Source organism: Mus pahari, chromosome 3 (assembly GCF_900095145.1).
Source record: "Mus pahari chromosome 3, PAHARI_EIJ_v1.1, whole genome shotgun sequence".
In the NCBI taxonomy this organism is placed as follows: domain Eukaryota; kingdom Metazoa; phylum Chordata; class Mammalia; order Rodentia; family Muridae; genus Mus; species Mus pahari.
In genome coordinates this window covers 128,487,711-128,503,624 of record NC_034592.1, presented here as the reverse complement: position 1 = coordinate 128,503,624, position 15,914 = coordinate 128,487,711, and the positions used below count along the sequence as shown (strand labels likewise).

At 45.1% G+C, this 15,914-nt stretch overlaps 1 protein-coding gene across 1 annotated transcript in view; it reads right to left on the bottom strand.

Annotated features, from left to right (window-relative positions):
• Cfap61 (cilia and flagella associated protein 61) overlaps window positions 1-15,914 on the bottom strand; it is a 276,129-nt gene that overhangs the window by 204,043 nt on the left and 56,172 nt on the right. Inside the window, exons 10-11 of the mRNA XM_029536666.1 lie at window positions 4,187-4,243; window positions 3,313-3,381 (exon numbers count right to left, since the gene is read on the bottom strand). Coding sequence (XP_029392526.1) covers window positions 3,313-3,381; window positions 4,187-4,243 — 126 coding nt within the window. The remainder of the gene's footprint in view (window positions 1-3,312; window positions 3,382-4,186; window positions 4,244-15,914) is intronic.

The following is a 15,914-nucleotide window of genomic DNA, read 5'->3' as shown; positions in this document are numbered from 1 at the left end:
ATAAATAAAGTCAGGACATTTTCAGGGAAATAGACAATCCCAGAGAATCCAGATCTCAAGCAGTTATGTCAGACTCAGAAGATACTGGATGACTTCCCTTGTATGCAGAATCTAGATTTCAATGTGAGGCTGGGGTTAGTGACAAATAAAGGGAAAGAAGAGATCTGAAGCGGGAGAGGAGACTCTGGGAAAGCGAGGACAGTGAAATTCATGTGTCAAGAAAGCAGAAAGACAGTGTGTGAGGAAAGAGGGCCCCAGGCCCAGGAAGAATGTGTGTGTGTTGGGGGGGGGGGACAATGACGAGTCTCTTAAAATGTCCAAGAGAAACCCATCATTTTATGTGCTAACTTTAAAAATCAATTAAAAATAATAAAGCAAAAACAAGAACCAAAAAAAAAAATTGTGGTACTAGAATTTCTGAACCTTTGGAACGCTCAGGCGGTTCTTTGAATGAAGATTTGAATGAAGTTACTAATACAAAGCTCTCCCAGTCTACTTCCTGCAGGAGAGACTGTGGGAGGCAAACAGTGGCCCTCAAGAAGTGTGTGTGTGTGTGTGTGTGTGTGTGTGTGTGTGTGTGTGTGTGTGTGTTTCCCTGGAACCTGAGGACATTTCTCCTACAGGGCAAGGGGACTTTGAAGATGCCACTAACTTGAAGATTTTGAGAATTGAAGATTTTTCTGGCTTATCCAAATAGATAGGATGAAATTACAAGAGAGGCAGGGAGCCCAGATAGGAATAGGGAGGTGCACCGGTGTGGCCCAGAAGACACAGGAAGAGAGCACAGGACAAAGAATGCACGTGCATTCTAGACACTATCAGAGTATCAGAGCAAGGGAACAGAGTCTCCCTTAGATCCTGCAGAAGAAATAAAACCTCCACCTACAGCCTGAGGCTAGTGTGTGCTGAGACCAGAGGGAATTCCGATCTCGGCCTGTAAGACCACAGGCACACACTGTTTTAAGCCACCAAGCTGTGGTAATCGATGACAGCAGCCACAGAATACTCCAACAAACCCCAGCTACTGGCTTGGAGGAGAAGCTGGGGCTCCTCCATCTGAAAGAAAGAATTCCCCTTTCTCTAGCCCTAGCCCTTCCCCATCAGACAGTCCCAGCTAGTGGAACACGTTTTCTTGGTTCCTCCAGGGAATACTTGCCTGGTCTTTCCCCTTGGGTGTGGCTGTTCAGCTGTGGAGAATGAGCAGGGAGTTTGGAGCCTGGGCTACTTCTTACCAGGCTGTGCTCACACCACATACACACCCCCTTCACCCTGTCCCTTACTCCCCCTGGCCAACCCCCCCCCCCAGCCCTCGAAGAGAGTTCACAATCCTTTCATTGGTCTCTTCTCAGGCTTGCTTCCCCTTCCCTGGGTCTGCTAAGCCAGTGCAAACTCCCTCATCGATTTTCTTGATTCTAAATGTTTTTAAAGTGCTTATCTTGCAATAACTCCCTTCCGCCCTGTTGTCCTTGTGGATCTGTGCCCTTTTCGCTTCTTCACTGTCATTTCAAGTGGGGTTGTTTGGGTTTTTTTTTTCTTCCTTTCTGGAAGGGTCAGGAGACAAACACAGGAAATCGATCTTTCTTGCTTACCCAGATGTCCTTGGGGTGTCCAGCAGGTTCTGCCCCCCCCCCAATCCCATCCGTGTTTGGGTCTATACAGGAATGGCCTCACTCTTAGGAATAGTAGAAAGAAAACTGGCACCTTCTACCGTATCTCCACTCTCCTGCCTGGGGCACAGCCATGACCTAGGGTTAGTGAGTTTCTTAGTGTGGGCTCCTCAGAGACAAACCTAAGCTACAGGTCTCAGCAGCTGCCAAGAACCTCTGGAAGGAGAGAAGGGAAGCGAAGCAAAGAAGAGGAGGCCACCAGTGAAGGCCTTTCAAGGTCACCAGTAAAGGCCTTTCCACCATGGGCTCCACCCTGCTCCCCGAAACTAGCTCCCTCACTCATTCCTGGCTACTCCCTAAAGAGTTGGAGCTAGGCACCTCTAGCCCTCTTCCTTGGGGTGCTGAGGCACACTAAGTGACAGAGGGCTTGGGGGGAGGGGTACAGCAGCAAATGCAAAGGTGACCCTGTACGCATGCAGCACCATCTCTGTGTGACAGCACATCCTGTTTCCCTCACCCCCTCCCCCTCCCCCTCCCCCTCCCATCTGTACACTTCCATGCAGATAGCACAGGACCCAGTCTCACACACACCCTGTAGACTGCCTGGAAGGACAGACGCTAAGATCATCGATGTTCCATCACAGCCTGCTCTCCAGTTCAGGGCTAGCAGTGAGAAAGTAGCTCCCTCACTCCTAGATGACCCTTCATAGATCCTTAGTTGTTCAGTATCTGGGGGTCAGATAGCAGGGGGTCTGGCCTTTGGACAGAGCTCAGATGTGGGGACGCAGCATTCAGTGCCATCTCGGATCTAACTCTGTTGGCCTGGGCCCCCCTTTAGAGATGTGCATGCTGCTAGAGGAAGCAGAATGCAGCAGCCTGCCACCAGGAGGCCCTCAGGAATCCTGGAAAGGTTTGGCCTTGTTCTTGTCCCTGGGACAGACATGGCAGATCGCACTAATCTCCTACTCAGGAACCTACAATGCCTTCCTCTGATCCTTAAAAGGTCAAACTCCTAAGTAGGACCACAGGGCTTGGGACCTCCCATCTCCCCAGTTTATAGAAACAGATGGCATGAGGCAGAGGCATGGATGGAACTAGTTTGACAGGGGATCAGTGCTAGGGTGTAGGTGGGATGAAGGAAAGTAACAAAGGAAGATGCCCCAGGGTCAGCCAAAGAAAAAGATGCTACCAAGCAAACCTTGGCTAACCAACCAAAGCTGGGCTGGAACCTGTAACAGAAGGGGACTGTTCCAAGAACCTTAGCAGCACATAAGTACACACACTAACATTTACCTGGGCCTGTGTGTGCAAATGATATATATCTGTGTATATCTTGTGGAATGTACCTGTGTGTGTCGAGGTGTGTGTGTGTGTGTGTGTGTGTTGGGGGGATAGGGACCTTCCAGTAAGCATTTTACTTCTTCAAAGTTTCTCTTTGGGCTCAGAAGAAGAAAATATCACTGTTTATTAAAATTGTTGCAAGTAATTGAAACACATATAAACTATAACCTGTGCTCTGGGCTATGCAGAGAGTGTGGAATTCAGGATTAATTACCAGTGGGGTCAAAGATACACAGGGCTGACCCAAGGACAATAGTGGCTATGTGTTGGGGAGAGGCAATGGAGGGGTTGAGGACACAAAAGTTAAAGGAGAAGGAGCTCCCTAGCCAGTGGCACAAAGGCTCTACCCAAGCACAAGTCTTACCTGCATTTCCTCAGAGACTGTTGGCAGCCGGGCCTCCTCGAGTGAAGCTGATGTTTCAGTCTCATTCTCCTGCAAAGGACCATGGGAAGACATAAGGATGAACCAACCCCTGGTGTGTCAGAACCCAAGCTCTGCAGTAAGTTTCCAGTGTGCTTATTGGCTAGGAGACACTGAGAAAGGGATCCACCATCTGCTTCATAAGGTTTTTAAAAGGGAGAGAGGGAGGGTGTAGATGGGACCGATGGATGCTTGGGCCAGTAACGGGCACCTCCTGATTCTCTCTAGACATTAATTGTAACTCTATTGTCTCATTCTTCTGTGTGATCTGAGAGCTTGCACTAAGTTTTCTTTTAAATCAGTCTTATCAAAGTATAATTACCATATAATGAACACAAATTTAAAATGTGCCTTTTGAGAAGTTTTGACCTGTATGTGTGTGTGTGTGTGTGTGTGTGTGNGAGAGAGAGAGAGAGAGAGAGAGAGAGAGGAGAGAGAGNGNGTGTGTGTTTACCCCAATTAAAATGATGAGCATCTACCTAGATCCCTAAGTTTTTGCATGTCTCTGCCCCTAGCTCCCACTGCTTGCACTCCTGGACAGGCGAACACTGACCTGTCAGCTCCTCTCGTGCATTCTGTCACAGTGATGAGAGAAGTAAGCAGTACAGGATGAAATCCCACTCTGGCCTCCATTCTAGAGCCCAGGAGGCTTGCCCATTATGAACTTACCCAATCTCCCCACCTTCCTGGGAGTGGGGCCTTTGTGCTATCGATGACAGAATTCAGTGATAATCCTAACATCAAAGACTCATTCAGCGTCACAAGGAACCCCAGGTCCATCCTCATCCCTCAGGTCTGGGGCAGTAGTGTTCCTTACCTGGGTCATCTCTAAGGTCATTTCTTGCTCCTCCTTGGGAGAACCTTGGCTGTCACTCTTGCTTTCAGAGCCTTTGAAAGAAAAGTTAGGGTGAGGACAGAAAATAAGTGATAACTAATCCACAGAACCACGGGACGCTGGGAAGCATATGGTTAGGTGTTTTTAAATAATGGTGGAACTGCAGATGTCTATCCCAAAGACAAGCAGCTGGAAAAGAGTACAGGGCTTTGCAGCTCCCCTGACCCTCACTGAGACCCCCAGACTCTAGGCTAGCTCCTTTTCAGCCCTCCTGTGCCTGGTCCACATGATGAAGATGAAACCATGCCGCCCCAGGGAAGCTGTGCAGGTGATGGATGCACACAAAGGGCACACATGCCTGGCATGTGCCCCAACCCTCCCTAACCCCCGCTCCCACACCTCACACCCCCACCTCTGCCAAGCTCTGGGTAACAGGCTCCTTTTGGTGTTAGGCTCCTTTGAAGTTTATAAACAAGCCTCACCTTCTTGGATTGTAGACTTTAAATAAGTCCTATAGAAGACAGAAGTTCTCCAGTTTGCTATGCAGTGCTCTCTTGAGTTCCAAAGATTAGGAAAGGGGCTTTGGGGATGCCATGACCTCTGCCAGTGACACTGGCATTACATTTCTCCCCTTTCCCTCTTCTTCCATCTCTTCATCCTTCCCATCCTCCACCACCACCACTCCATGCCCCTTTCTCCCCTCCCCTCTCATCCTTTGCTAGGTAGCCCAGGCTAGCTTTGAACTCACGCTCTTCCTGCTTCCACCCCCAGAGTACTGGGATTATAGCTCTGAATGACCATGCCAGCTCCCTTTTCTATTTTCTAAATAAGAAGAACTAGGGCTTCTGTTGTAACAATATGCTTTGCAAAGCCAATCATTTAGACATCCTTCACATACCTCATCATCTCTAAAAATAACAATGGAAAAAAAACCTGCCCACTTACCATACAAAGGCCCCTCCCTCCCAGCCTATCTCCCATCACCCCTCTCACTCCTCCCCCCCCCTTTTTTTTTCTGTCTCTAAGTCACCCATGCTTTAGGAGGGCAATTTGGAGGAAATTGTCACATTGGGGTACCTGTCCTGACTTCTGCCTCACAAGGGCCTGCTCCACTGAGGGACCTCAGCAGTGACTTCTGCTCTCCTGCAGCCCACAGAGCCTCTGTCTATGTGCCTGAGGCACCCAAGACCTCGGAAGGCTCTGGAGATGTAGTCAGTGAGAGCAAGCTGCTCTGCTTTCAAGTTTCTAACTATCCCATCAGACAGTTCAAGGCCACGGTCCTCTCTGCTTCCTCCCCTGGCTAGCTAAAACGCCCATGACTGGCATGACTCCTACAGACCCTGCTCAACCCAAACTACTGGACCATGACTGTCTTCTACATACTTATAACAAAGATGTGGGTGGATGAAATACGAGAGTCTAAGAGGAAAATGATGCCCAAGGAGGTTTTGCAGAAGCAGTGATGCTGAAGGCACTAGGGGAGAGTCTCAGATCCAGACATGAAAGGTGCTTCATTGGCCATGAAGAAGTGTCCTGAGAAAAGCCCTTGTGAAGAAAGATGCTTCAAGGAAATACGAAACACCTATCTCAGCTCTAGTCCCGGAGCACGCCCTGTGCCTGGGGTTTCCAGCACTCTCATAATGACAAGTGCGGCATGCTTTTTGCTTTGAGCTACAACACACAGAAAAGTGATGAGGTCAATAAGCTGCTATGCAGGTCCTTCTATGTGACACCTACTGAGGTGGCTATGCAAAACACTTGCAAGGTCTGTGTTCCTCATCCCCAAGTCAAGACAACACACCTAGTTCTGACTTCTAGTATCATTGATTAGTCTTGCTCATATCAATAAGTCCCTATTTTAAGCTACACTGTTTTTTTTTTAAATGACAGTTCTTATTTTATGTTTCAAATAGAAAACAGGACTAAGAAAAAACCTAGGAACATGACCTACTCCATGTGTATATATTTTACAATTAGAAAAAAATTTCTAAAAAGTAAAAAAAAAAAAATTAGATTTACAATGAACCAATAATTCTGGTGACTTAACCATTCGCTAGTCTAATACTCACAAGACAATTACTAACAACAATGACTAATTGTCTTAGGTAAACTGTTATGAGGTGTTGAAGTTTATTATTAGGCAGCTGCTGCCATTGTCCCCAGAGGTGACTGCATTTCAGAACTGGGCAAGGTGATGCCACATCTCTCCTTCCCAAATCTCTTGGGGTTTATGAGGTTTAATTAGTTAATGCTCACAATGTGCCCTGAGGTCATCAAATGTGACATGCTAGCTCAGAGAAAAGTCTAGGCTGTGCTATTATGTGGCATTCAACTGAAAACATGGCCACAGCTACAACTTTGTTATTTTATGGCTTCTGACACTTCAGTAGCTTCAGAGTCAAAAACAGCAGATTGCTCTAGCAGAGGGGGAGACACAATTGTCCATGTGTAATCTCTGTGTGAGATTACTTATCTGATATGGGTTTACCACAGGGCTAATTAAGCTAAAGGTTCAACTGCCTTCCAGGTACAGGCCACTCCCAGAGCACAGCGTCTAATGCTACACTCATAATTATGATTCTCTTTAGAGAGGATCCCAGGTTTATATAGGCCTCAGGTGCCAGTGCACATTGCGTCTACTCTGCCGCTTCTAAGATGAGTAACACTCAGATAATGCAGCATAGTATATTTTGAAGGCTTAACAAAGGAATAGTGTGTGCTGTTACATTCATTTTAAATATGCATCAAAAATCCCAATGGTTTTTATGCAAGGAAGTAATGTGATCCTAAAAGAGTGTTTAGAGAGAGTTGGTAAACAGTGTTTTACGAAAGAACAGAGTAGCTCAAATTTCTTACAGTAAGACAGACTATAAAGTCTATCTTTAAAACTGAGGGTTATTGGGGCTGGAGAAATGGTTCAGGGGTTAAGAGCACTGACTGTTCTTCCAGAGGTCCTGAGTTCGATTCCCAGCATCCACATGGTGGTTCACAACCATCTGTAATGGGATCTGAGGCCCTCTTCTGGTGTGACTGAAGACAGCGACAGTATACTCACATACATAAAATAAACCAATAAATCTAACAAACAAAACAAAACAGGATTACTGAGATAGGAATAGACAAGAAAGGACTAAAAAACTATAGCCAGACATGAAATATTGATGAAAATACTTCAAATTGGTCAGGAAAAAATAAGCTATACAGTAGTGTTGGCTAACCTCATTAGAAAGAAAATTCAGCCCCTCCAAATTAACATTTAAAAATCTATTGGCAATTACTAGAGAAGAAACTTTAGAAGAGTATTTGCATGGCCTTAAGCGTGGGAAACCGTTCCTTAGAAATGGGGAGAACAGATGTCACAGAAGAAAAATGTTTTCATGTAGGCTACACTAAAAATTTCAAGTTCTGTCAAAAAAAAAAAAAAAAAGCATCACTTAAAGCGTTTTAAAGAAGAGTTGTTGCATAACAATTCGAAACAGAAAATGAAACTAAAAACTCCCATAGTAATAGCATCAGCTTTATCCAGTTTCATCTGCAAAATTCCACTGAACATTTAAGGAATCAGGATTTCTTTTCTCTCCTTTCAAAGTAGTATCCTTGGCTGGAGGGGCAGATCAGGGGGTGGGCGTTTGCGGAGCATACGTGAGGCAATGCTGAGGAAGCAGAAATAGGGGAATAAATCCCTGGGGCTTCATGGTCAGCCAGCCTAAGAGAAGTAAGTGAGTTCCAGGACCAGTAAGAGACCCTGCCTCAAAACCTCAGATGGAAGGTGACCAAGGAAGACGCCCAAGAGCTAGTGTGTTGGCTCGGTGGTTACATATGCTTGCCACCAACCCTGATGACCCGAGACCCCTCTCTGGGTGCCACACTGTCAGAGAAATCTGACTCCCACAAGTTCTTATTTAACCTCCACACATACATCATGCATGATAGCTGCACAGACACATGCACCCATCTCAAAAATATTTATGCCTATAACTTGCAGCACATTACTTTGACTTTTTCATTGAAGAATTTCAGCCAGTTTAGCTCTGGCTTGTAGGGCGTGTGGGACCTTGTTACCAGATAGGCATAAGAATGATATGGTTGATTGAGCTCAAACCCCAGGAATCTCAGAACTGAGAATGACAGGAGTAGAGCTACTCCCTGACTGCCTCTACCTGCTCTGGAACACATAACCACATTACCCCACTGAGGACCATGGGCACTGGGTCACATAGCATAAACACCTGGTGTTCTCTATGTTAATGAGTTATCTAGATAAGCCAGGAGTATTTAGCCAATGAGCTTCACTTACTGGTCACTGCTTCCCACAAAAGGTATTTAATCCCTGGTTCACCCTGATTGAAGTATATGCATTCATATCCACCATCAAATAAACGGTGGTGGCGCACGCCTTTAATCCTAACACTTGGGAGGCAGAGACAGGCTGATTTCTGAGGATCATCTCTTCTTTATGGATCGATGCAGGGAAGGTCTTCATCTTAAACAGCCATGCTTAAATCTCCCAGGAAGGCCTTTTCCTCCAGCCCCTCCGTACTTTCTAGAGGCTCATTCCAAATCAGAACAGGTTCTGCCTATCCCTTCCTGCTGGGCGTGTGGACGCCCTGAGGGGAAGCATGGACCAGGTACACAGGAGACTGGGCACCACTACATTCGTCCCAGAACCCACTGTTTCTCCTTTAGTCCAGCGAAGGAAAACACATACTGTGGACCACCGACATGGACTTTGTTCTGCCTCCTCTCAGCAGCATGCCCGCACCACACCAGGCATGCTGGTGAAGCGGACACTGGCTAGGAATGAATCTGTTAGCATCCGATAAAACAGGATTCAGAACTAAACACTGCTTGCTGCAAAAATGTTTTATACTGATAAAGGACATTTTCCACAACCTCACTATCGTGAAATCATAAGCACTGTGATAGTTAGTGTAAGCACTACAAAACCTAGAATCACTGGATGGGCCACTGGGTGTGTCTGGGGGGTCCCTATCCTGATTGTGCGAGTTGATGCAGGAAGTCCTGCCCACTGTGGGTGGTGCCCATTCTCTGGCTGAAATCCTGGACTGGGTAAGTGGAGCGAAGAATCTGAACAGGAACACACCTTCATCATTCTCTGCTTCATAGACTGGCTCCTTCCCTCAAGTTCCTGATGCCGTGATAGCGTATATTCTGGAACTGTGAGCCAACAAAACCCTTTCTCCCAACATCACCTTTGTCAGGGTTGCTTATCACCGTAACAGAGGAATAACTGAGACAGGTACTGAAGCATCTACATGAGTAACGCCAGAGCTGGAGAAACGGACAACAGTAAAGCCGGAAACGTCACTGTCTCAGAGTTAAGCCAGGTTAGCAATAATAAGGATATAGAAGAGTTGGGGGTTGTTAGTAAGCTGTTTTTCACAGTGTGGCATGAAATTCTAAAGTCTGAACAAAGAAGAGACGTTCACATCATTCAGAAGCCCAGTGTCCAAGAACTGACCCTCTGTCAGACTAGAGTAAAAGATATTCATTCAAACCCAAAGACAGCAAACTCACACTCGCACAAATGGAAACTAAATACAGGAGAGCCAACATACAATGATAATAATCAAACCAACTGGCAACCAGACTGCTTCCCTAAATAAATTTTAGCTAAGAGACCACAATTACAAGCAACAATTATTCATAAAATAACAATAGTGAGAATACTAATATCAACATCACTTGGTGATAGTTATGAGATACAGGTGAGGCAATGCCATGTGGAAAGATTAATACCCCCAGTGATGTAGTAAATTATTTAGACTGAGGACATCTGAGCGATAAGAAGGAAGAGGAAGCAACCCTACTTGGATGAGCAGAGTGTCCTGCACACACAGCCTCCCTGACCCTATCTCTGAAGGAGTTTCCCCATCTAGGAGAAGGCTCTCAACCCCTAGCACTTGGAAACTGAGTTCAACTTCTACAATAGTATCTCAGAGGGTCCCTGAGAAAGGATTTGGTCTTTCATCTTGCAGAAAGAGTCAAAAACTAATTAGGGAGGAGGCAGGGGTCGTCTAGAAGCACATTGTGTCCTGGCGTCTCTGTAGTTGGGAGTCAACCAGAAGATAGCTTCTCAGCAAGGTGAGTGTTTGAGGGGACACAGCGATGGTTAATAAACAGAGAGACTTAGACGGAAATGGAAGCGCTACAGAAGAGCGGGCCGAACTCAGCTGATCGGTAGAGGGACAGTTTTGAGAATTACCCATAGTTCTCGGTTTCTTTGGAAAACACAGAAATGTAAGAAATCGTGATTTTTTTTTTTTAATTCCAGGTGTAAGGATGTGGGGGCTGCTTCCAACTATGATTTGCCTCGTGCTCTAGCAAAGGCATGGTTTTGCCAGCTGAAATAGTTTCTGCAATTGTGTGATGTTTGGAATTCTGGGAACTTTTCAGAGTGCCGATAGGTTGGTTGTGACTTGTTAGTAGCTAGGGTCAAAGAAGAAACAAAAAGAGAGAAATCAGATTCAGGGATTTTCCTAATTCCTCCCTCCCCTCTATCCTTCCTCTCTTACCTAGTGGTAGAGGGTGAAACCAGGGAGGTGAAGGGTGGGAAAAAGAAGAAGCCACAAAGTAGCAAAGACCAGCTACAGATCTGGGACTACACACTGGCACTGGAGAGGTACTCTGCACATCCCAGTGTAAAAGCACAGTGCTGTATGGGAAGGCAGCTTTGACAAGGTCACTCCAAGCTTGCTTCTCTGGGTAACAAAACATAAGCCTTTTCTTGTAACTCAAAGCAAGTGTTGCCACAGTGCAGTAAAACATCTATCATGTGGTCCAGGGAGATGCCACCCAACCACCTCTGAAGCAAGAACACTGACAAATACACGCAGAGGGGTCTGGGATAAAATCCAGGTCTCTCTCCCTTTAAAACCAAAGACTGTGATGGCCACTGAAGAGGGTCAGGACTGGGGTGACATGTGCAACCATGTCCAGGGACTGGCCGTGTTACCTGACTTAAGAAGCTAGGTTCAGCCACTAACCCTCAGGGGGCCAATTAAAGAGAAGCAAGAGTGAAGGCAGAGAAAAAGTTTATCCAATGTGGCCACACTAGGAAGGAACACAGAGGTACAGGGACATGGGGCTTAGGTTTGAATAGAGGGCAGGAGGAAAGCATAACTAAGCACTCTTGCTCCAGATGTGGTTCCAATCATCACTGGCCCACTGTTTTGACCCCAGTGGCACTGCAAGGTGACCTGAGAAATCAAAACTGTGTAAAATGTCTTTAGCTCTATTTGGAGGTGTTCATTTGGTTTACATGTCCCACACATAGTTCATCAGTGGAAGCCAAGGCAGCAATTCTAGCAGAAACCATGGAAGATGCTCTTGGACATGGAGGGATGCTCTTGACTGGGTTGTTCTCAACTCTGGCTATTGCTGAGACTTTCATACATGAGTCTGTATCTACATTGTTTCCATCCTTCCCTTCCCCCCACTCCGATTCCTCTTATGCCCCCCCATCCCTCTCAAATTCATGTCTCTTCTTCAAGTATTACTTTTACATGTGTGTGTGTGTGTGTGTGTGTGTGTGTACATAGAACCATCTGAGACCCATTAGTCTATGCACATATGTACATGTGCTCAACCACTTGGGATAAGATAACCTACCAGCAATTTGCCTGATCTCTCACTACAGCCATTGATTGCTCTGTGGGATCTTCCTTGTCAACTGTCATGCTGGTCTGGTTCAGGTGACCATATTGTTGAGATTTCATGGGTACAGCTTCCTTGTTATAAAAATCTCTGAGGTTTTTTTTTTTTCATTGTATTGTTTGTGTACGTCTGTGTCTATACTATGTTCCTGTCTCTATCCTTGTTCTCTCTCTCTCTCTCTCTCTCTCTGTGTGTGTGTGTGTGTGTGTGTGTGTGTCTGTCTGTCTGTCTGTCTGTCTGTCTCTCTCTTTCTGAGTGTATGTTGGGGGGGGAGATACAGTGTGAAATACCTTTCTGGGAGACAAATTCTTCTGGCTGGGACAAGGCTCCAGTCTTTTCTTTCTCCCAGCATGAGACTCCCGGGGAAATTCCAATTCATGGGTCTATTGTTTCCACAGCTGACTGATAGCCAAGGGGAGGGGTACAAGTATCTCTCTTCATATGAGCATCAATCCTACTGAGATGCTTACAGCCTCTGGAAACCATGATTGGATGTAGTAAAAAGCACCAGCTCAGCTATGGCTCCTGGACAGTGGTGTGTGTACTCCTCTAGGTGTGGGTTTCAGGAAGCACCCAAAATACCCACCATGCCTGCAGCTATATGGAGCAAATCTGTCTGGAATAGGCTCCATCCCAGGGAATTTTGGTTCCATACTACCCTGCACTAATGAGCAAGGAAACAAAGCTACTCCAACCGAGCTACAGGCTCCCTCATGCTCACTGCCTGAGTGGTAAGCAACACAGAAAACAAAAGGCAAAAAGGCCCAAATCCCACAATAAAAGAATAAACCAGGGAATATCTCACAGGCTGTGCTCTATTCAAGGGTTGCATGGCACAAGAAGCCACAGAAAGAAGTGCAGATATATATAAGTATATTTTTTTAATCTTTAAAAATATTTATATTAAGAGGCTAGAGAGATGAATTAGAGGTTAAGAGCACTTAGTGCTCTCAAAGGACCCAGGTTCAGTTCCCAGTACCCACTTGGCAGCTTAACTGTCTATAACCCCATATATCCAGGATTCTGAAGGTACCAATGAAGTGGGATATACAAACACAAGTAGGCACCTAAAATAAGTCTAAATATATGTATGGCTATCTATCAATATCTTATTTTCTTTTTAGCATTTGGTTTGTATATATTTCTATAGCTTTTGTTTCTGTACATATATAAAATTATTCTTTTCTTCTGAGCTTTTTTTATATTTTCTCTTCTGCTTCTAATAATAGTAAAGCTCATTTATTTCTCCATGTCTCTGTCTCCACTCTCTTTCTCCTGCCTTCCTTCCTCTCTCCAGTTTGAATATTCTACCATGTGTCTTTCATTTTCTTCTCTCTCCCATCATTATTTTTAAAACTCATCTCAGTAACTTTTTGGTTTATATTACTTTTGCTTCCACCTTTCTTATACTTATTGGACTTGTGGTGGTGGGCCAGTGAACACGCAGTGGTGCGGGTGCTGGGCCAGTGAACACGCTGTGGTGTGGGTGCTTTTTGCCAAGCTTGATGACCTGAGTTCAATTCCAGGAATCCATATGGTAGGAGGAAGGAGAAAGCTGGCTCCTCCAAATTGTTCTCTAACCTCAACACTCGTGCCATGGCATGCAGACACATGCATGCACACTTGCACTTGTGTTAACACACAACCAATGATCATTACATGGAGAACCATGATGGCTCGGCAGGCAAAGGTGCTTGCCACCAAGCCTAATAGTCTGAGTTCAATATACAAATAGTGGAGAGAGAGAGAGAGAGAGAGAGAGAGAGAGAGAGAGACTCCTCCTACATCCTAATTCTGTCATTTTGTCGATTTTCTGAAGCTTCCTTCTTATGTCTTGTTTCCTGATTTGCTTCTCTGGTGGGATTTACTCTTTCCTGCACTCTAAGATTGTTTTTGTCTTCCTGTTATGTGTACAAGATTCTTTTAAGAAATCTTCCATAATGCTGGTTAGTGGCCATAAATTCTGTTGTTTTGGTTTGGTGTTTTTGTTTCATTTTGTTTTTACTCTGGATGTAAATGGTCTTGGTTTTCAAATTAAAAACCATACACCATAGCTGAGGTTGTGGCTTCCCTAACATGACCAAAACCCTGAGATCAATTCCCAGCACTGAATAAAACCATGGTGACACAAACTCTGTAATCCCAACCCCTGGGAAGCTAAGGGAACCAGAACTTCAGGGTTACCCTTAGCAGATAACAAGTTCAAGGCTCACCTGAGCTACTAAAGATGAAGAAAAGAGTGGTATCAGCAGCAGGAAGAGGAAGGTTGGGGAGGCGGGAGGAGGAAAGAAAAAAGAGGACACTCCGTATTGATAAAGGGGAATATATCAACGATGCAGTTTTAATGTACATAATTTCACAAAGTAAGCCACACTAGTCTAGAAATAAAGAGCCATGCAATGAATGCATTAGTGACAGGTGACATTAGCACTCTATTCTCACCAAGAGAACAACAAGTCAACAAAGGGAGGGACGTCAACTCAACTGTACCACAGATGAAACAGATTCAGTAGATAAACAGTCATCTACAGGTGTGCCACACAACTTCTGAATACAGTCTTCCGGCAGTTCATGGAATTTTCTATGAAGTAGGGTGTATTTAGGTTATAAAACCTAACTGGCAAACACATACCTTCGGTTTTACTTTTCCATTGCTGTAAGAAACACCATGACAAAAGCAACTCATAAAAGAAATTGGTTGAATTTGGGCTTGTTGTCTCAAGAGGGTTAGATCCATGGTGGGCGGCGTGCAAGGAAGAGAGGGCAGCAGCAATAGCTGAGGAGCTACATCTTGATCTTCAAGCAGAGGCAGCAGGGGGAGGGGCAGGGGAGGAAAGACTGGGAATGGCACATGTCTATTGAAACCTCAACACTCCCCGACACACTGCCTACAACAGGTCACACCTCCTAACCCTTTCCAAACAGTTCTAACAACTGGAGACAAAGAATTCAAATATATGAGCCCAGAAGAGCCATTCTCATTCAAACCACCACAACACACAAATAATGACTGAAATAATTGCTTACATCCTCTCAGATTATAAATGGAGAAAACTAGATATCAACAGCAAGAGAAATTATGCGAACACATGGAGACTGAATAATATACTTCAGAACAGTTATTGGGACGTTGAAAAAATAAAGGAAGGCTTAAAAGACTTCCTACAATAAAATGAAAATGAAAACACTGTATAAAAGTTGTAGGACAGCCGGGCAGTGGTGGTGCACACCTTTAATCACAGCACTTGGGAGGCAGAGGCAGGCGGATTTCTGAGTTCAAGGCCAGCCTGGTCTACAGAGTGAGTTCCAGGACAGCCAGAGAAATCCTGTCTCGAAAAACAAAACAAAACAAACAAACAAACAAAAAAATGAAGTCAAAGAGAGGCTGGTGAGATAGTTCAGTCAGTAAAGGCACTTGCAGCCAAGCCTGATGACCTGCATTCAATTCTTAGAACACACATGATTGCCACGGACTGGGCCCAGTTGGCCCCCATCAATCCGTGGGAATCAGGGTCTCGGACAGATGGGCATAAAGTCGGCAAAAATGGGGTGACAAGCAGACAGGACATGAGAGAGTGTGCTGGATCTGAACGTAATGTCAAGTTGAGCATCAAACTTTTTATACAGAAGAAAATAGGGAAGTTAGGTAACACATCGGCAAGGTACAATGAGGTTACCAGATGCTTAATTTCTCTTACACAAAACAGAGAAATGCAAACACAAAGACTGGCAGGAACTGGGCAATAAAACAACTGAGACAAAGTCAGCTCTGTCTAAGGTCAGCTATATTCTTAGAAGCCAAGTGTAAGGTCTTTACACTCTCGGGGCAAGGGCTTTCATGCCCAAGTCATGGTTAGTGAGTTCCAGGACAGCCAGCGCTACACAGAGAAACCCTGTCTCGAAAAACAAAAAGAAAAAGAAAAAGTAATGGTTCTAATTAGAAAGTCCTGCTCTAGCTAACCTTCTCATGAATAATGTGATACTCTAAAACCACAGCCTGATCTACTTCCTAAACCATTGTAAATTCCTGTAT